Genomic DNA, 21,801 nt, shown 5'->3' with positions numbered 1-21,801 from the left:
GATAAATGTGATCAGGCCTGCAGAAGGACATGTGTGTGAAGAAGGCGGGCAGGGGAACATGGGGCCTGCCTTTTTGAGAGCCAGCTCACACCTGCACACACAGGCCCATGTGGCTACTCCACATATGCGCATAGATCACTTGCTCATGCCTCTCAATTATGTGACCACGCAGCCAGGGGCATGGATTAGTAGGACGTATGAATAGTAGGACGTAGGAAATGACCAAGTGTCCCACCAGGGAATGCGTGACCATGGGGGCGTGGTTGGAATTTTTATCAAGCTGCTAATAAAGCTCACTGTAGTCCTGTGGGGAAAGGGAGTTACAGCACCCACAGAACTCAAAATTACTGATATTCTAAAGAATTTTTTAAATTATATGAAATTTTGATCAACTCATTTATTTTGTTGAGATAGTCTTGAATCTTACATCGCCATCAAGAGTATCCTTTATTGTATAATTCTACCACATAATTAAATAGGCAAAAATAAACGCAGGAGTCATTTAACATTTTTTGGTTAGATTCACCTCATATATTCGAAAGATTTAAAGATATGTTAATTATGAAAATGACTTCACTTTAGACATAATGAAATAGAGAATGTTTACTACTTTAGATAACTTTAATATAAAACCCAGATAGGCTAAAATAATTACTTGCTGTTGTTGTACTCATTTCTCAAAACCCCCAGAGACCACCAAGGAGCCAGTTTCTGTTACAAGCACATAAGGGTCCTTTTATTCAGGTTCAACCTGGGCCACCACATGGCAGATGGAAGGAAATGTGACGGCGGCCGTGAGCCCAGGTGTAGAGAGTTTTTATAGGGAAAAACCACAAGCTGGGAATTGGCAACTTGGGATTGGGTAGAAGGAATATTGGGGGCAAGGTGATTTTTTTAAACTATTAGTCTAGACTTTGGGCGCGAAACCACATTTGACACCATTGGGTTGGACTTTTGGCAGGGAACCACAACACACTGAATAGGGTTTTCTGGACTGCTCAGCAGGATTATCTAGATATTTTCAAGGGCCATAAACCGCAGACAGAATGTCTGCAGGAGGATTCTGCTCTGTATCCATTAGAGTTGTCATAGCACATTCCTGAGGTCCTTCCTGGAACTGAATACAGCAGGTAGTCTGAGATGGTGGCCCTTTCCCTAAGATGGAGCCCGTAAAGTCAAGTCTAGACCTTCACAACCATATTAGTCAATACTATTTTAGCACAGTTAATATGTTTACTATTTTATTGGTTCAACATGAGACTGTTTCACAAAGTTTAAAATTCTTTTTTGTTGTTGTTTGTTTTCCGTATTTTGAGACGGGGTTTCTCTGTAGCCCTGGTTGTCCTAGAACTCACTCTGTAGACCAGGCTGGCCTTGAATGCAAAGATATGCCTGCCTCTGCCTCTGAAGTGCTGAGATTAAAGGCAGATGCCACCACTGTCCTGCATGGAATTATAAATTTCTTAAATAACTTCTTTAGTAAAGAGAACTGTACTGCATAAGTTTTTCAGGAAAAAAAAAATTTTATTTTTAGTATATTTTCTTACATGAGTTAAATTATTACATATTTTTAAATAATCCTAATCTGATTCAGCTAATAAAATACTGTGCTGAATTCTAAGTGTTTGCTAATATATTCATAAGTTAATAGTGTTAATAATGTTACATTGATGGTTAGTTTTACAAATATCAATTTTGTTTCCTGAAACGGGATCTTACCCAGCTTGGCCTCAAACTTGATATCCTCCTGCCTCAGCCACCTGAATACTGAGATTATAAGTATGCACCATGATGCCAGGCTCAGTTTTTAAAAATGAGTAATGACTAGAGGTAGAACAGGAGAGACAGTCATCCCTAAAGCACAAGAATCAACAGAAAGGAAGGTTCCAAAACAGTAAGTTTGCTTTCTGAAATGGATTGTTTTTCTGATCACTTCATAGTTTATGTTCATAAGGCCATTTATTCTAAATACTCAAATATTATACTAAATAAATGATTTTGTCTCACACAGAATTATCTTATAATCCAGATCACTGAAGTACAGCATGCAATTGACCAACTTAAGAGAAAATTGGACACTGATAAAATGAAACTCATATTAGAAGTTAAGGTAATTTAAGTTTCTCTTAATCAGATTATAACATTCATCTTGAAATAAAATAGTTTAGTATTTTAACCTTGAATGTCAATATCATAAGGGTAGCTGGGACTGACTCTTTTTAAATTAGTACCTTAACAGTAAAGAACATGAATGAAAAAAATGTGGGAAGAAAACTAAACATAAAAAAGATGCATGTTATAACAAGGCCAAAGAAAAATTAAGTAAAATTTTACTAAAAGTAATTAAAAGTTAAAGGACCATGTGAGTCAGTACAACATGAACAGAATAACTTTAAACATGGTTTTTCTACATTTTCAGACATTCATACATCTGACAAACCTCCACATAAGCCCCTAACTCTCACTTGATTTGTTTCCCTTTCTTGGGTATTTCATTGTTGTTATTTTCATACATATGAAATGTGACTCTTCTGCTAGGTACTGAGTCTCCTTGGGAGCAGAGACTGCATTAATATAAGCTTTATTTCTCGGTAGGAGCTTTTCTATACTGAATATCTACTAGATGACTTGGAGCATGCTTAGCTTTTATAAGGTGATATATAGTTGTATCATAGGAATACATAGGAACTGTATCATAGGACTCTCTGGAGCATGGATGCCTTTGTTGTGGTTTCTATCTCTGTGTGGACATGCTGTATTATTGCAACCTGGGGGCTCTTGCAGCCCATTGTGCATGATAGACAAGCACATCCCCACAGAACTACAACTCTATCCCTAGAAATTAAAAAACTCTTGTTGAGTTGAATAGAAAACAAACGACTGTATATTCTTTCATTAAAGCATATATACATAAAACAGGAAAGACTGGCCACAGAAATTCTCCATTCACTCTTTTTCCAGGATAGCTGCATGGCACAGAATAATTATTTTCCAGAATTAGCACTGACCAATAGAACTTTCTAGAATGAAGATATTTATAACTCACCATTGAATATGGTTGCCACTACTACCTAAGGATATTAAGCACTTCAAATATAGCTTGTATGATGAAGGACCTAAATTTTGGATTTTATTTTCCTTTAGTTAATTTAAATTTACTACTATCTACTACACTGGACAGTGCAGTTCCAGATGCATTTCACTTCCCTCAAGGCTTTCTCAGCACTAGGATGTTTAAGACTTAAGAGGAAAAGAACAAAGGATAACTTCAATAATATGAGTTAAATATTAAATAGTGTGCAATAAAAAGTTTGTCCAGTGAAGGAAACAATATATGTTCAGTATATGGAGAGGAAGCCAAAGTCGAGATATACACCCGAGGATAGTGGGGATGCAGAAAGGAGTATATCCAGCCTTCAGTTATGACTTCCTCCACTTCCTTCTGGAAAGCATGCACATTAGATTCCACCTTCTGTATAGATTTTAACTTTATTCTTGTGACTTATGGCTTAAACCTAAATGGTAATTTTGTTTTAAAGACAAGAAGTTTTCAGTTTAAGGACTGGAAGAAAAAAAGTCCTGTATTTAACCATAGTGCCTAGAAGATGTATAACCAATAAGTATTTATTGATTTCTAAATGAACCACCTAAAACATTCCCACCAATACTATTCAGAAATAAGAGGCAGAAAATCACACCTGAGTGTGTTGCAACCATATTTACTCAAGGTAGTGGAGCATAAGTAGTACTTCTAAAAGTTTAATGGTTTATATTAACAGGAGAATTTGTTTAAAAATGCAGCATTTGGCTGCATAAACCCAGGGAAGCCTGAGATTTATTATTCTTAGTAAATTCAGAGGCGGTGCTAATGCTCTTGGTCCATACATAGTATGTGGAATACAGGTGGCTGTTCCAACCTTGTAGTTTTACACTCTGAGCAAAGTACTTAGCCTTTGGTTGGCCTTGTTTCCTTAATTATGAAATGAGGAAAATCAAAGGTTTAAGACCTTCGAAGCATTCTGGGCACAAGTGTATCCTATTACACATCTTAACTATCTATTCATTCCCTAAAGAGTCTTGTATTCAGGATCCTATTATCACTTGTTTTACTTGTTACACATTGAGATTGTGAAGCCAAAGTAAAAAGTAAAGTTCCTTTTATTCTATATTTTGAGACATTTCAACTGTTGTTTATATACTTACAACGGACATTATCTCATGCACATCTGGCTGGATAAGAATGCCTATTAACCAAGATGTATAACATGAATTTACTGCAGTAATATAGTAAGAATGAAGGCATGAAAGGTAAATGAGAGCAGTTCCCATCATGACATCCTCTGGAATGCTGAGGTGAAGTTCATTTCTAAAAGGCACCTCTCTCTGCAGATGAGAAAACAAGCAGTTTCAGATTTACAGACACTGAAAGCTGAACTGACACAAAAGAAAATGAGCTCATCTTTCAAATCTCCACTGTGTAAGTCCATCTAACTGACCTCTTGAGATTTTAGAGAATGACTGGAACAAAACAAGCCTTTGTGTTCCTTTGCAGTGTTTTTTATAAATCATAAGGTTGATGTAGTAGTTAAAGAATACATTTAAAAATAAGACTAAAATTTTACTTTTTGTGTAGGTATTGCAAATTATAGTATAAATCTAAATAGTGGCTGTTTATTTTGAAGATTTTGAGTCTATTATCTATTTTACATTTGATAATCTTATTTTTTTTTTTTTTTGGTTTTTCGAGACAGGGTTTCTCTGTGTAGCTTTGCGCCTTTCCTGGGACTCACTTGGTAGCCCAGGCTGGCCTCGAACTCACCGAGATCCGCCTGCCTCTGCCTCCCAAGTGCTGGGATTAAAGGCGTGCGCCACCACCGCCCGGCTGATAATCTTATTTTTAATGAACTTAAAGGCCAGTATGATGGCAAAATTAATGATTAGCAAAACATATGTTTTAGTAAATACCAGTATATTTGCCTAGAAATAAAATTTTGTTAATCATATTTCATTTAAAAACAACTGCATATATAGGTGTATGACAAATTTGTGTCTAATAATTTAATTTGTACTGCTTTTAGAAATATGATTTTTATAAATATAAAGTTATTCAACATATACTAAGGAAGTAAATAATTTTACTGTCAAACAACTAAGTAAATAGAAAACATAACACTGTCATAACAAATAGTTAATACATCACTTATTCCAGTTTGGAGGGGATCATATGTAAAGTAGACAGGATTTATGTACATGGAGTTCAAAGGATACAAACTGTAGTGAGTCTTTCTGTGTCCTGCAAGGTGGCTCCCAAATAATGACACAGAGACTTCTTATTAGTTATAAAAGCTTGACCAATAGCTTAGGCTTGTTTCTAACTAGCTCTTATAACTTAAATTAACCCATTTCTATTAATTTACTTTCTGCCTTGTGGTTTTATTACCTCATCTCCATAGGGCCCATCCTACTTGCTCTGCATCCCTGGTGTCTTCGTTGCCTTCTTCCCAGCATCCTCTCTGCCTGGAAATCCTGCCTAACTATTGGCCATTCAGCTTTTAATTAAACCAATCAGAGTAACACATCTTCACTGTGTACAAAAAGATTATTCCACAACAATAAACATTTAATCTATGTATTTTCAGAAAGCAATATAAATACAATGTTATGATTTTATTTTATTTTATATGCATGGATGTTTGTATGTCTGTCCCTGTATGTATGTCTGTGTACCATGTGTGTGCCATAAGGTCAGATCCCCTGGAACTGGAATTAAAGAGCCCCTAGGGAAATGAAGTTGTGAGCTGCCATGTGGGTGCTGGGAATTGAACCCAAACCCTCTAGAAGAGCAGCCAGTGCTGTTACCTGCTGAGCCATCTTTCCAGCCCTGTGATGTTGTTAATTGCTTTGAAAAAGAGAACAGGCTAGGCAGTGGTGGTGCACTCAGGAGGCAGAGCCAGGCGGATCTCTGTGAGTTCGAAGCCAGCCTGGGCTACAGAGCGAGATCTAAGACAAGCACCAAAACTACACAGAGAAACCTTGTCTCAGCAAAAAAAAAAAAAAAAAAAAAAAGAAAAGAAAAGAAAAAGAGAACAAAGACTGCTTTACATTTAGAAATTTATTTTCACAAAATTGATCTTTTAGAAAAGGAGCAAGATGAGAGAATAATGTTCTTACATAGGCTATAAGCAAAATGCAAATGTACAAGAAAAACATAAAAACTAGGCAAGAGATGAGGGTTAATAAGTGAAGGACTATGAATGACTAGAAGTATAAACAGTGAATAGAATCAAGTTCAACATCAGCTTATTCTTATTACAAGAATTTTACACACAAATCTCATATCAAGTACCTCTAGTTTACTGGTTCAAATATTACTAAGTAATCTTGAATTTAGGTTTAAATGATGCTAATGTGGGTATCATGAAACATTAGTATGTACTATAAGGAGTCAGGAAGCAGAAAAATGTCTAATCATTTTGATGAATCTAAAGAGATACTAAATTCCCGGTTCTAAATTTAAGATTTGTTGAAAATAAATTCAACATAAACTGTTTCTCAAAGGCTAGGTCTTAAGACCGTGTTTGAAGCCAACAGTTTTTTATTTCAAGTTACATATAGTTCTTGTAAATTTTTTATTAGCATATATTAATTGTAAAAAATAATGGGCATCATTATGAGATTCTTATATATGTGTGTAATATAATTTGATCATATTTATTCCCCACCCCATTATCCTCTTTTGTCCACTAGCTACACATATTTTTAAAATCAGTAATGGTTTTTAACAGTACATTTTAATACCAAGAGAGAAAATTCAGCATGAAATTTTGAAAGCAATTTTTTAAATTACATTATAATATTGAAACAAAGAGGAATATTTAATACAGTAGTTGACTTATTTCATGCTTTTATATTCCTGGATATTTAAGATATGTATGTATTTTTTATGTTCAAATGAAGAATTTATTTCTTACCTGTGTGTTGAGTATATCAATAGGTAAGTTATGGCAACATGACAAAATATATACATTTTTATCTCTGCAAGAAGTTAGATCCATTTATACAGCTCATTCTTGTAAAATCTAATAGTCTGACAAAAGATGCTCCTCTCCATCACAGCCTTGATTTTAAAGCTCCCCACATTTCTCCCGTTTGCTCTTTGGCTAGAGCATCTTCTGAGTAGTCAAGACAGTTGGCATTCCACATGCCAATGCCCCTCAAGCCATAGTTTTTGACATATGCTGCCTTTAGTGAAATGCTCTGGGGGTTATCATACCACACTTGATGAAAATGGCCAGCAGGATCCTATACAAAAACAAGTAAACTGTAAATTTAAAGAATTTAATACAGGAGGGGGAAATTATCAAATTCAAAGATTCAAAATGCATGCAAAGAAATAATGAAAAATTTATAGCACATTACATTTCTGCTTTATTATTTAATGGTCATATACATTGTATTTCTAAATATTACCTTGTGGTACTTTAGCAGCAATAAAGATTACACAATTTAACCTCCTAATGTAGTCTATTTAAGAACCTCCTTGTCTTACGATTCTTTATTTGATCTGTTCTAATGACTATCAATTAAGATGTATGCTTGAATCATTGTAAGTCATGGAGCTTTTAAATTACACCCTAGAAGGGCCTGGTGATGAACACCTGGCATTCAAAAAGATGAGGATCATGAGTTCAGGGCAAGTCTAAGCTACACACTGAGACCCTGTCTTAGAACAACACAAAACTAACAGTTCAGATTTCTATGTCTCACTCTACATAAAACATGCTGAATCAAATTCTTCTAAGGCGGGTGCTAGGATCCACATCTGTTTATCTTCTGTTTTAATATTCCACTGGGTAACTGATGTGCAACCCAAGTTAAAAGAAACAACTGCTACTGTCCATTAAAACCAGCTTGTTTGCTTGTTTGTTTATTTGTGTATTTATTTATTTGTATTCTTTACAGTTTTTGGAAGTGTGCCAACCTAAGAGTTCAGTAGATGAATACTGTTTGTGATAAATCAGCCAGATGAACAGGTAATAGCAGTGGAGAAGGAAAGGGCCACCTTCCTAGGTCTTCCAGAATTGATCCTAAGGCTTTTGGAGGTGACTCCTGGGATGACTGAGCACAGGACTGATTAAGAACAAAAACTAGATTGTGGTCTTGTACTCACCCTCTACCCTGTACCACTGTCACTGTGAATAAGAGGGAAGAGTTCAAAGGCTTCAAATATAAAGAAATTATAAGGAAAATGCTATCAACCTTGATTTTATCAGTGGATGCTGTGTATTGTGTTGAAAAACCATACTGAATCCCATTGACATATGCAACTAATGCATAAGAGTAAAAATACCTTAAAGTGTGTCTAGGAAATAAAGTAAACATACTTAACTCAAAAACAAATCTATTCCTTCAAAGAAACTAAAATGGTAGTTATATCAGAAGATGTGGATGGGGAGAATGGGAGACATTCAGAGGACACACTACTTTAGTCAGACAAGAGAAACAAGTAAAAAAGATCTAGTAAATACCATCATCGTGATAATTAAGAGCAAGTAGCGAGGGATTACATATTTTAAAATTGCTAATTTTAACTGATCTCACTATAAAAGAACTGTGCAAAGTAAGACACATGTAATGGATATGTATATCAAAGCAGGTTGTATATCATAAATAGATACAATTTTGTCAATTAAAAATGTTAATTTTTTGAAAAAAGAAAATGTTTCTGCATCTTCTCACTTAGTAAAGAAAAATTAAGCCAATGATTACAAAACAGTTTATGGCAGTATATACTATCATTACATACATATTTCTAAATTATATATAATTGATTACTATAACCATAGAATACTGTTTCCCTGCCTGGTTCTGAGTGGGTTGAAGCAGGCTCTATGTTAAATAAATAGTTTATGTATTGCAACATTTCCTAAATATTTTAATATAATTCCATACAATAGAAATCCCAGACCAACAGATATGACCAAGTGTTTTCTAAATATATTTGGTCATAGAACATGCATGAATGTTTGCATATGTATGTGCATATCTATGCATAATGTTAACAGTTCTCAGAACAGAATTCTAGTAATATTGCCTTTATGTACGTGTGTATATGCTATGTGTGTGTATGTTTTCTTATGTAATGTTTTTCTGTTCCTAACTTTTAAAATTCCTTATAATTGGTTTTACTTGTAAAATAAAATTGACAGATGCCATTTTTTCAATATAAAAATCTATAATGACTCATCTACTAATCTCAGCTTCATTCCCACCTCTCTAGATCTCATCAGAATTGTTAAGCTATTTTGAAATAAATGGAGACTTTCAAACATAAAACCTACTTTGGTCAAAGCCCTTTGAAAAGCAAATTACCTCAGCATAGTTGTTGACTATTAAGGAAGTCCTATTTGTGATATGCATAAAACATCCAAAAGGAAGTCGACCAGGCAAGAGTATTACACTAGTAATGTAACTTCAATTGTTCCCCAGGCAACTCAACTTCCTGATTACACAGACTCAGACAGGTTTATGCACAGAAACAGTAAAACTGGTAAATTATTAATGCCAGATATCTAACCACAAAATACAGATTATGGGAACTAATAGAGTAAATGTTGATAACTTATGAAAACGTACCTTGTAGTTATAGTAAGGAGCTTGCTGGTCTTCGTCCCACTGGCTCCCAGAAACAGAACTGTTTACTTGCTTCATGATGACTCTGTAGGGCACCTGACGTCCTGCAGCATCGCTGCAGGGAGCCCCTCGGAAAGGGACCTTTGCAATGGTGCAGACGTCCTCCTAGAGATACAGAATACTTGTTCATGTTATTATTAAGCAAATGTCAAAGTCCAAATGAGACAAATAATAAAAACTGTTAGAAATAAAAGATACACTATAAATAATCTATAAATATATACAATAATCATTAATATTAAGAAGAAAATGCATGGCATTCAGAAACTTCCATATTAGAAAATTATAAAGAAACAAAGTTTAGCTTCAAAATATATTTCAGAAATTATTTAAATAAAGTTAAACATAATCAAAGCAGACTAAAATATATAATGGAGCAATCATATAACAAATAAGTTGTTCTTACCTCTGATAGATTCAGGCAGGTATAATCATAACCATACCAGGGAATACCCATTACAAGTTTCGTAGGGCTAATGCCCATCTTGATATAGTCACTATATCCTAGTCACATGGGGATAGAAAAACACATAATTCTTCTGTTTATATATCTGTTAATATGTACATAGAAGCTGGACAACACTACCAAATCTTAAGTTTGGAGAAACAGGTACATTTTTACAGATCCATTTTCTGCTAAAAAGTCATCCCTTAAAAACTGGAAGTCCTATGTCTTGCTTTCTAAGCTTTCTTTATTAATAAGAGATGACATCCAGTAAAGATGATATGGAAACAAAATAAACAAAATATAATTGGAGAAATGAAAATTGCAAGAAATCATATATAGCTGTTAACGTATATTTGATATTTGGTATTCTAAAGCTTCAAAAAGAAGTTCTGTAAATCTTAACTTTGTGGTAGTGATACTCAGAATTTCATATAGAAACTCAAGTGTTCTATGTTTAAAAGTACTCTGTATGCTTCCTAGTGACCACTGTAGATAAGAAATGTCCTTGCTCTTATACTATGGTGACCTGTAATGTAGGACACAAGGAATGTGAACAAACTCTCCAACTACTGACAAGAATGGGGACGGGCTAGATCTTGTGCCAGTCTTGTGTGGCTGCCACAGCTGCTGTCAACTTCCGAGTGTGCAGTCCTTCATAACCAGAAGACACTTCTGCTATGGTCCTCCCCAACTCTGGCTCTTCCACTCTTTCTGTCCGCCCCACAATGGTGTCCCTGAACCGTGCGTGCGTGCGTGCGTGCGTGCGTGTTACAGAGTTTCCATTTGTGGTTGAGTATATATGGTTGAGTTCATATACAATTATTGTCTGCACTCTGACCAGCTGAGAATTTTTGCACTAACTTCCATAATAGTAAATAAAAATGTCTTGCCATATGGCTTGAAGTATGAAGTAGGACCAATGATAACATAGCTATCCCATGAGGGTGTGATAAGAAGTAAATGAAATTTTCAATTTTTTTGAAAATACTAAAGCTGTCCAATTTATTTTTATTATTTTGTTATATTTTTATTTGTAAAGCAAGCTTTTACATAAAAGGGGTATATAAATAATTTAGAAAAACTAAAAGGTACTTTAGTGTGCAAGGTTTTGGAATAAATAATACTAATCAAGTGATCATTTCTTGGATTCTTACCAGTTAATGTCTGATTATAGGGAGCATTGGCTGCTGCAATACATTCTGACCAGATCTGACTTTGCTCATCATAAGACATCACGAAGAGAAAATCACAGGCACCTGCGATTCCGGTATAATTATAGCACCTGTTGTCTATGTTCTTTGGTGACCAAGCTACATCAAAAGTTACCTGTGAAAAAAAGCCTACACGTTATTTTATATAACATGATAAAGTATATCAGATTCTTATCATACATTCTCTTGCCTCATTCTACCTAAGGATAAAGAACTGCTTACAATGTATGTAATCTGACATATGTAGAAGAAGGCTAATAAGGCCTAATAAATATATTTTGTTACTACATTGGACTGGCCTGCGCACATATCTGGATACACAAGAACCAGGAACACAGCACTGTGAGGAAAAAGAATTTCAAATGCAAATGTTCTCAAAGGGTAGGCTAGGAACTCACTGATTGAAAGAAGCAGGTTCAATAATAACACTATGGTGGGGCTCCTGAATAAGTGGAAGGTGAAGAAAAGAAATCAAATACAGACTTTACTGTGGGGGCAACATAGGTCACCTGTTGGTACTGCCTGATGGTATTCTGAGTTAGTTCCTGATTCATAATTATATGACATGGTAGGGTGGGCCCAATATTAGAGTCAAGATAATTGGGCTTTATTCACCAACTCAAAATGCTTAACGCATCACTTAAATGATCTTAGTTTTGGAAATAGCCAAATGAAATAGGTGATAAATTATCCTTTACTTTCAATGGTGATCATCAAGGATGGGTCTCTTAAAATATGTTTTTTACTTTAAATATTTATTGAGTGCCATTGTTAGCAAAAATCCATGAGAGTTTACAGCAGGTGACAACTAGTGCTCAGAAGGTCAACCTATCAGAACTAAGGGTTCTGTTAAAGGAAATCATCATGCAAGGTGTTATGGAATTACTACCTTTTGAATGAACTGGCTGTCTCTTGTAAACTTCTTATGCAATAACAGCTATGAATCTCCCCATTTACCGTGCATCTCCATGTTATGTGTACACGTAATCTCACAATTGCATCTCAATCTTGGGCACAACTTTCCCTATACATTTGGGGTAATTGGATAACTGTCCCCAGTGGCGTTTATTTTTTATTAACATATATCTGGCCAGAGCCATTCTTCAGACAGAAGTATTTCAGCAAAGATACCTTTTTCCAAGGACAAAACTGCACATAGATAAACATTAGCTCATCTCACTCACAGATAGAGAAAAGAACCACTAACAATTAAATCCTCAACCCCTTACCTTCACCCCGGGTTATTTACACAAGACCATAACTTATGAGATTTACTGCTCCCATTCCTGGGATGATGTTTTAGCCATTTGCTAGTTACTGAGTTAAGGCAGTTACTTCCCACTGACCCAAGGAGATTGCCTCCAGGCCAGGCAGGTGATAGGTGCAAGCTTCTTTCTTGTGCAAATCAAGTTTTAATTCCTCCTCAACCAGGTGCTATTCCTAGATTTTCTCCTCAGCAATTACTCTGAGTGAAAGTGCTTTTTTTAACCAAATACTACATGCTCTGACATAGGTTGCTTAGCCACCTAGCATGTGTGCCCCTCCCTATCAGAAAGCAGCTGCAGCTGGGATGAGCGGAATGGCTGCGCCAAAGACAGTTGACTTTCTTGTGACTTATTCACCCCTACCATTCTACCTAGCACATAAATTCCCTAATTGGTCTTAGCCTTTAGTTGGCCCTACCAGAGAACTCCCCTTTAGTCACTCCCCTTTTGAGTTGCAATTGGAACCTGACAATTACTTGCTTTATGTGTGGATCCTTCTCACCTCTCTCTGCGACCCTGAAAACTTCAAGCCTTGCATTGCTTTGCCATAGAATTACTGTGTGGGTATATAGACTGGTTCTCTGGGAGCACTGAGAGGATGGATGGAGAAGAACAAAGATGAGGACTGAGATGGAAAGAACTAGGTAGAATAGTGAGAGAACAGCAGAAGGGACTGAGAGAAGGAGGGACCGAGAGGAGCTAAGTAAGAGAGCAGAAAAGTAACCGTGTAGATAGAATCGCTGTAGAAGAATAAAGTGAATGGACTAAAGAACTCAAGTGTGCTTAGATTCATTGAATATCCCTCAGATTAGAATCCTCAGCTGGTTGTTAAGACTTTTCCGTGGACCCTGGGAGCAAACAATATAGGCTGGACCTAATATTGTTTGTGTTAAATATTAATAAGTTTTATTGTGTAAAAACATTCTAAAATTCCACCAAATGTTTTTTCCTTAATCAGGCACCCAGTAAACACTTATCAATTATAATAAAATGAGTCTTTATATAAAATCTTCATATTTTTGTCTAATTTATCTTAGCAAAACTTTCAGACTTTCTGAAAGTTTCCCCTATGATTGAGTACTAACAGTTCTACAAAAAATGGTTATGAAGTAAAATTTTACATATTGGACCCATTTGTCACTGCCTCTCATTACAAAATGGGAGCTGTCTTGCAGTAATAGAGAAAGTTAGCAAGTACCACTAAGCAGTTAAATTTCCATTCCACAGTTGCTACTTACATATCTTGAATACTAAGAGTATTTTCACTTGAATTGCCTGTCACAGTTTATCTTCTGAGAAAGTAGTGGTTAAAGACAAGAAAGCTAAAGCCTTAAGTTTTAGTATTCACCCTTACAGCTTGCCCTGTGCTAAGTCACATAAGGCATCTGTCTTAGTCAGGGTTTCTACTGCTGTGAAGAGACACCATGACCACATCAAGTCTGGCCAGCCTGGACTACAGAGTGAGTTCCAGGAAAGGTGCAAAGCTACACAGAGAAATTCTGTCTTGAAAAACAAAATCAAAAACAAAAACAAAAAAAATAAAAAATAAAAAATAAAAGGAAAGCATTTAATTGGGGCTGGTTTATGGTTTCACAGGTTTAGTCCATTGTCATGGTGGGAAGCATGGTGGCATGCAGGCAGACATGTTGGTGGAGAAGGAGCTGAGAGTTCTATATCCTGGTCCACAGGCAGCAGCAGGAGACTGTGTGTCACACTGGCCTTAGCTTGAGCATATAAGACCTCAAAGCCTGCCTCTACAATGACACACTTCCTCCAACAATGGCACACCCACTCAATAAGGCCACACCTCCTAATAGTGCCACTCCCTGTGGGCCAAGCATTCAAACACATGAGTCTATGGGGCCATTCCTATTCAAACTACCACAGCATTAAGTCTACTTTCAGAACAAAGATGTAGAAAGAACTCTTTACAGGCATCTCTAGCTCTTTAACTCTGACTGCATTCCTAAGAAGCTCAGTTTCCCACTCAAGGCTCTCTATTTTGGGCATTTTTGTTTTCTGATCTCTAGCTTAAGAACCTTGAGCCATGTCATGAATGACTCCTTTTTGAGTGGTCTATCATTTGTTCTTCCTTTTTTATAATGAAATTTTCAAGTATCATTTCAAGATTAACCCTGTATAAATGATATATACCTTTTAAAATCTTCCTTTTAATTTATTCAGGACTGGCAAGATGGCTCAGGGTAAAGGCACTCGCCACCAAGTATAGAAACCAGAGTTTGTTCTCTGGAACTGATGGGAGGAGAGAAATGACTCCACAGTGTTGTTCTTTGACTTATACACATGTGCACACGCACACACTCATTCATACACAGACTAAATAAATGTAAATTTAAAAAAATTAATTCAACAAACATTTAGCAAACATTTCCTGAGTGCAAGAGTGATGCTGTCATCCCAATCTCAACCATAAATCTCCTTCCCACTAGATATGTTCATCCTTGTGTCATAGTTTTACCAGTGAGTCTCAAGTTCATGACAGCCAGCTCTGCTAGAATCACCTACAGCACATGGTAAAAATGCAGTTCCCAAAACTCTATCCCATACTCGATGAATCAGTGTTAGGAAATTATAAATAGCACCCTCATGTGATCATGGAGCAAGTTTCAGAATCATTGGTTTATAGTACTTACGGTGTTCTACCTTGCATGAATATTACATGTATGTATAACAGATACTCAGAATATATTTATTATATATATTTTATATAATGGTGAGTTCTACATTGATTCTACAAAGTATAGATAAAAAAATTTGCTAATTGTCTATAATGAACATGTGTGGATATTTTTCTTACCCTTATATCCTCAACACAGCTATGGATGTAACATTTACATTGTATTAGGTATTATAAGTAATATAAAGATTATTTAAAGTATATGGGCAGTTTTGTGTAGGTTATATCAAATACTTTGCCATTTTGTACATGACTTTAGCATCTACAGATTTTGATATCCGGAGTCCTGGAGACAACTTCCAGGGATACCAAGAACAATGTGTATGAGTCCTACTTAAATAAATATTTTGGCTTTATTGAGACAGCATCTCACTATATAGCCCAGGCTAGCCTTGAAATCCCAGTCTTCCTGCCTCTTATCAATTATGCACTGGTATTAAACATGTACCATCACATATGGCAGGATTTTAAATGCTTAAAGACAGGGATCATTAATTTGCTCAGTGTGGTTTGAATAGGTATGGCCTCCATAGACTCGTGTTTGAATGCTTGGCCCACAGGGAGTGGCACTGTTAGGAGGTGTGGCCTTATTGAGTGGGTGTGTCATGTTGGAGGAAGTGTGTCACTGTAGAGGCAGTGTGTTTCTTCACAGCAACAGAAACCCTAACTAAGACACTCAGGAATCATTTTTTTCAGTGCTAGAGGTTGTACCCAGGGCTTTGTGCATATTCCTGGAGGTGACTCTCCAGTGTGTGTACACAGGTGTTTAAGTTTTTATTCTTTTTTAAGACCCAGGTTATCTTAATGTGTGGCCATGTTTGACAACCCTGATCTGGAAGCACACGGCCCTTTGCTACTTACACATTGTCTGGTAAGACGCCTTGTGCTGAGATCGGCTCTAATTATGTGTATGGCCTATTGTTACAGTTCTGCCTGGTTGGTTAGAATTAGTCCTTCGAGCTTTTGTGGGCCCTGAGTGCTTTGCAAATAATATAGAGACTACAGAGAATGGGGCAATTCCCCAGCACTACCCCTCTTTGTTCGTGCCTGCTTTTCTTGCTCTCTACTCGTAAAGGCAGTTTAGGCCCTTCTGGCTTCTTGCTGCAGGCAAGTAGACAGAACAAGCCCAATGCTGTATTTTGATATGAATAGAAACTCGGGAATTTAAATAATATTAACACTCCAGAAAAGGTATTCGGGAAATATGTGTAGAAATTCTTTCACCATTCATTACTATAAAACTAAGATACCATAAGCCATACTTTCATGAATACATTTTGATTAACAAACCAAAAACAACAAAAAACGAATATGTATTTACCTGTGATCCCTCGATCTCACGATGGAAACGCTCGGTGGTTTCTTTGACCAACGCTGTCAATGCTTCATATTCAGGTGAAAAGCAATTAACTTCCTGTTCTATGTCTATATTAATTCCATCCATATGTTGTGTTTTGGCCAAATTAACTTTTTGAGCTATCCATGATGCTCTGAAAGTAGGATCAATGATATCCTTCAGGGAGACATCACCTTTGGCAGACACAGACATAATTATACACATGCTTTTTCACAGTTAAAAACCATTTACTTCACGAAGCCACTCCCAAAGGGATCAAAATGTCTGAGACACATCGTTATTTTTGGAATATGAAGCCTCTGATTTGTTTTCCAAATGGAGAAATAGCCAAATAACAGCCACTGCTTACCAATGGTCATTATGAGTAAAATAATTCTCAATTAGAAGCAGAACTTGTGGAAGCAGAACATGACTAAAGGTCAGTATGCTGTAATTAGGCAATCACATTTTCTCAAAAACAAGAAGTGGTTTTATTTAATTATTTAAAGAAAATCAGTATTTTGGGACTAGATTTAACAGTATCTACAATTAACTTTAGGTCTTGAAAAAAACAATGGCCCAAAAAAAGGACTATAGTAAATAACAACTATGTTTTTCCCATTGGCTAGGCACATGTGTCTGCTAATAACATACCCTTTAGCACTACTCTGGCTCCTTTTGAATGAGCATAGCACATAAGTTCTGAGTCATATTTTCCAAAAACTGCCACAGTTGTAATCTGTGACCAGTCATAAGATTTCCAGGTTTTCTGTCCAACATCAAATACAAAGACCTGCCAGGAAAACAGGGGTAGGCACCAGCAGTTAATCCGAGATTCTCACACTGACATACACAAACCTCTATGTCGAGAACTGTGGTAGACATTGGGCACAGAGTACAGGACAAGACATCAGGTTACCATTATAACTGCTGGCTACATGGACCTGGAAGAAGTACTGGCTACTGTCGAGGTCTGAAGACAAAAAAAAGCAGTGACTGTGTTAGTATGGCAGACACCTAGAATTCAGAGAGAGCACAGAAAAGAACCAGGAAATGGTTCATCTGGGGCAAATCATGAATAGCTGTGTCAGTAATTCAGCCCTATTGAGAAGTTAGTATCCCGAGGGAAATGGAGAGGACAGAAGCATTTTTATTTAATAAAACACTTTATTGTAATGGACTCACATAAAAATATCATTCATCTAGATTAAGGTAGCCACTCAAACATCAAACTACATCTCAGCGAATTTCTATACAGACTGAATGGCCACCCTGAAGCCATGGAGGTTCATTTAAGGTTTTTTACTTTTACTATTGACTAATTTTTTTACATTTATCTGTGAAACAAACAAAACAAAAAGCTTGTGACAGAGTTGAAATGAGAAAACCATCTGCTTTACACCTTTGTGGTTTATGTGTCCTTTCCCTGCATTCTTCGTCACCTAATGTCAGGACACAAATACTTCTAAAAAGAAAAGGAATGTGTTCTGGAAAACCCCTTCTGCTGAAGTGAGAAACAGATTGAAAGAGACTGAAACTGGAATCACAGTAGGGGAGTGTTTGGGTGAAGGAGATCATGAGTGGGGTCTCAGCGAAGGTTGGAACAGTGCAGCTAACACCAAGTACAGAGTCTGAAGAGTTTCAACTTCTGCCTACTTCATGTGGGGCCATGGACACTGCTTGGTTCTCTGTGTGCTTTGGATGATGCTAACTTAGAAGAGCAGTCAGGTCCAATTTTAAAGTAGCTAACTTGTTCCTCCAGCATTTTCCCCTCAAAGATAATTCTAGAAGCACAAAAGCAACAATGATCATGTTCCTTTTACCTCAAGGTATTAATTTATGGATTTAGTAAATATTAATGAATTCCAGTAAAATGTAGGAGAGGCATTTTGCTCTGCACTAGAGGCACAGAGGTTGATAAACACCAAGGGCCACTAGGAATTAATGACAATAGCATTAAGGCATACAAGGGGATACATCGGCCCGTGACACCACATAAAGGGAATCTGCTAGCTAGGTGTCACAAGAAATCCACGATGACTGCAAGTTAGGGGACTTCCGAGACCTGGAGGAAGACAAAAGAGAAGACAAGTGAGCGTTGGCAGAGCCGGAACAAAACCAACGCCCTATTCTACAGCTACAGCACAGAAATGCTAGCGAGAGGGAAGCACATGAAACTACCAAGGTAGGTGGCACTCTCAAGCAGCACTTGGGGGACCACAGAACTGACCGTTTTATCTGGAGATCCACTGCTGTTTGAAGCACGGATGGCACATGACATTGGCACTGCAAATAGAGACTTGGGGACCACAGGAGAATGGATGGGGAAGGGCTGTGTAAAGCACGAACCCTAACAGTAAAGGCCAACATTTAATTTCTTCATCCTCCCTCTTACCTTTCAGAATTAACTATGCATAGTTCATTTTTTTCTGCCAAGCAACTATCCAGTAAACTACACACAGAATGCAAAACGAATGGCCCAATGCTTTAATTCTCATAATTAAGATTTGCTATTTAAAAAAAAAAGCTAGGGCCTGTGATATAATAGCAACCACTCCCAATCTTGAAAATACAAAGGAAGGAGGGGTTGTTTTTGGCATGGTAGAGAATGGTGTCTTATTTAGGGTAACCATTGCTGTGATGAAACACCATGACCAAAGCAACTTGGGGAGGAAAGGGTTTAGTTTATGCTTCTACATCACTGTTTATCCTCGAAGGAAGTCAGGACAGGAACTCCAACAGGGAAGGAGCCTGGAAGCTTGCCAAGCCTGCTTTCTTAGAGAAGCCAGGACCTCTAGCCCAGGGATGACACCACCCATAATGGGGTAGGTTCTCCCACATCAATCACTAATTAAGAAAATGGCCTACAGGCTTGCCTACAGCAGGATCTTCTGGATGTCTTTTCTCAGTTGAGGTTCCCTCCTCTCTGACAACTCTAGCTTGTGTCAAGTTGACATAAAACCAGCTGGTACAAATGGTGTTCACCCTCAAAGCACAGTTAAATTCTCCAGTATTCCACCACACACACCCAAATATATGCAGTGGGGAGGGAGACCATATAATCTAGTCTCCCTATTTCAAAAAACAAAAAGCCAGGGAAAGGCCTCATTTTCTACGAATCTGTGAATGAGAATAATTCTGTTTCCTTGTGTGTGTAATTCAAAATGCTCACAAATACTATATCACCCACTAGGTATTGAGTGCCACAATAAATCAGATTGTTATAAAACCACTTAATTGTGGGGAGGAGCTTCAGGCTGAAATAGCTGAGTGAGTGCCCTGGATTCCAATTTAGCCAATCAGGACCAGCCAACTAACTAATCTCTGGGAAATTCTGCCAGACCATAAACAAAAAGGTAAGCAGCTATCCGTTTTTACCAATTACTTCTCTTCCAGATTCAGCCTGTAAAAGACCTACTACCTGGAATTTTAACTTCTGAGCTTTTTATAATGAGTGCTGCCAATGACCATTGCTCAACGAAACATTAATGGGCCTACATTTTTTCCTTTAAAGGATGTTAGCTTTCCACAGTAGGCAGAGTCTACAAAACACTGTCACTGTTTTTTTCTAAACAATGGGTGCAAACACAGAGATTTAAATAGCTATACCTCAAAGCCAAATACAAGGTTAAGACCCTTGAATTGTTCGTTCTTTGTACAATTTTTGTAGACTCAACCCTCTGACCTCTCTGACTTCTTCCAAGTCTAGCTACCGCTGTCTACTCCAGTTATGTGGTTTTACTATTGCTTCAAGAAAGAGTGAAGTTGTGGGGCGGTGATGGCGCATGCCTTTAATCCCAGCACTTGGGAGGCAGAAGCAGGAGGATCTCTGTGAGGAGGATCTTTGAGTTCGAGGCCAGCCTGGTCTACAGAGAGAGTTCCATGTCAGGGCTATACAGAGAAACCCTATCTCGAAAAAAAAGAGTGAAGTTGCCAGAAGCTTTATAAACCGTAAGGTTGGGTTAAAGGAAAACCAAGTACTTGTTTTTGCCCCACTCCTGGGGGAGTGAGCGTCCATAAGGATCCGTATCAAGAGTAAAGGTCAGCAGAACGTCTGCTTTGGGGTGTACTTTTCGGGTTGAGACTTTATCCGTACTGAACACGCATTGCTTTGGAAACTGAGGACCGGTTCTCCTCCCTTCCTGCAGGAGGCTGATTGGGTAGGGACAGGAGCTGGCCTTGGGGGTCCGATGAGGCAGGGGCACCAGCTGGCTCAAGCGGCCGGAGAAGCCGCCCAGAGTTCCTGTCTACTCTGAAGGGAATCCGAATAGCGGAAGGCTCGGGGTGGTTAAGGCTGCTGCTCTTACGGCCTTGAGTACCAGGCGGACGGGCAAAGGGCGTGCTGACCTCGAAGTCGCGGCGATGGCGGACCGGTCGGCAGAGCGCAGCCTCGGAACACGGGCAGTCCCCGGCCGAGAGCCGGAGCGCCAGCAGCGGCAGCAGCAGGAGAGTGAGCAGAGGGATACCGCGTAGCGCCATGCCTGGGGTGGAGGCCTCCGGAAGGCACCTCCTGAGGGGCGGGGCCTGCTGCTGAGGGCGGGGCCTGCTGCTAAACGTGGGCGAGACCGGCCTGCTGCGGGGTGTGCGAGGCCTAGAGGGCGGGGCCTGCTTCGGTGAGGGGTTAGAGGGCGGGGCCTGCTGCGGGGGGGGTAGAGGGCGGGGCCTGCTGCGGGGGGGTAGAGGGCGGGGCCTGCTGCGGGGTGTGCGGGGCCTAGAGGGCGGGGCCTGCTTCGGTGATGGGTAGACCACTGCGCCTGCTGCCGGGTGCCTGGGGCTCTTGTCTCCCCCACCACCACCACCCCGCCCCCCTGGTACCTGCAGGCACAGCGTACGAGTGAAGGCAAGAGGCGCCCACACTCCACACTCCGGTGCTTGGAAAGGCCAGCGAAGTGGTCTTCACTGGAGTAACTCTCAGCTCCACCACTTTTCTCCTCTCCCCCACTCTTTGGCTCCACACCATGCCATGGTTGCGTGTTCTAAAAGTTTTCTGCTCATCCATCTTACAATCGTTTCAGAACGATTTGCACACCCACCCCCCACACCCTCCCAGTAAGTTCACTGTAAACTCCAAGAGCTCATGTTTTCTTTTTAAAACTCAAAATCAGTCAAAAAATGGGCATTCTTTTCCAAGTCTCTACACAGGATGTTTA

The 21,801-nt window shown here is 38.3% G+C and overlaps 2 protein-coding genes across 8 annotated transcripts in view; one reads left to right on the top strand and one right to left on the bottom strand.

The window, feature by feature from the left end:
- Positions 1-11,639, top strand: part of Spata1 (spermatogenesis associated 1) — a 33,473-nt gene extending 21,834 nt beyond the window's left edge. Inside the window, exons 12-15 of one of the 6 annotated variants that reach the window (XM_076575165.1) lie at positions 2,030-2,110; positions 4,390-4,477; positions 7,963-8,033; positions 11,316-11,639. In XM_076575165.1, the coding sequence (XP_076431280.1) occupies positions 2,030-2,110; positions 4,390-4,477; positions 7,963-7,985 (192 nt within the window). In that variant the 3' untranslated portion in view covers positions 7,986-8,033; positions 11,316-11,639. Of the gene's footprint in view, positions 1-2,011; positions 2,111-4,389; positions 4,478-5,453; positions 5,579-7,962; positions 8,034-11,298 lie in introns of those variants that run through there. The other 5 variants (XM_076575163.1, XM_076575164.1, XM_076575162.1 and 2 more) reach the window with 5 other exon arrangements.
- Positions 6,098-21,222, bottom strand: Ctbs (chitobiase). Of its 2 annotated transcripts, XM_076575166.1 has the most exons (8): positions 20,999-21,136; positions 18,619-18,716; positions 17,306-17,444; positions 16,637-16,845; positions 11,296-11,467; positions 10,100-10,197; positions 9,637-9,798; positions 6,098-7,302 (listed from the first exon to the last, which is right to left on the bottom strand). In XM_076575166.1, the coding sequence occupies exons 2-8, from the start codon at positions 18,646-18,648 to the stop codon at positions 7,111-7,113; spliced, it is 1,002 nt and encodes a 333-aa protein (XP_076431281.1). In that variant the 5' UTR covers positions 18,649-18,716; positions 20,999-21,136; the 3' UTR covers positions 6,098-7,110. The 2 variants fall into 2 exon arrangements, with proteins under 2 accessions (XP_076431281.1, XP_006984789.1); XM_006984727.4 differs by lacking the exon at positions 18,619-18,716 and having other exon boundaries at positions 20,999-21,222.
- Between the last annotated feature and the right edge of the window lie 579 nt (positions 21,223-21,801).

Source organism: Peromyscus maniculatus, chromosome 6 (assembly GCF_049852395.1).
Source record: "Peromyscus maniculatus bairdii isolate BWxNUB_F1_BW_parent chromosome 6, HU_Pman_BW_mat_3.1, whole genome shotgun sequence".
Taxonomy (NCBI): domain Eukaryota; kingdom Metazoa; phylum Chordata; class Mammalia; order Rodentia; family Cricetidae; genus Peromyscus; species Peromyscus maniculatus.
Note: the sequence above shows the minus strand (reverse complement) of the source record. Positions and strands in the feature narration are given on the sequence as shown.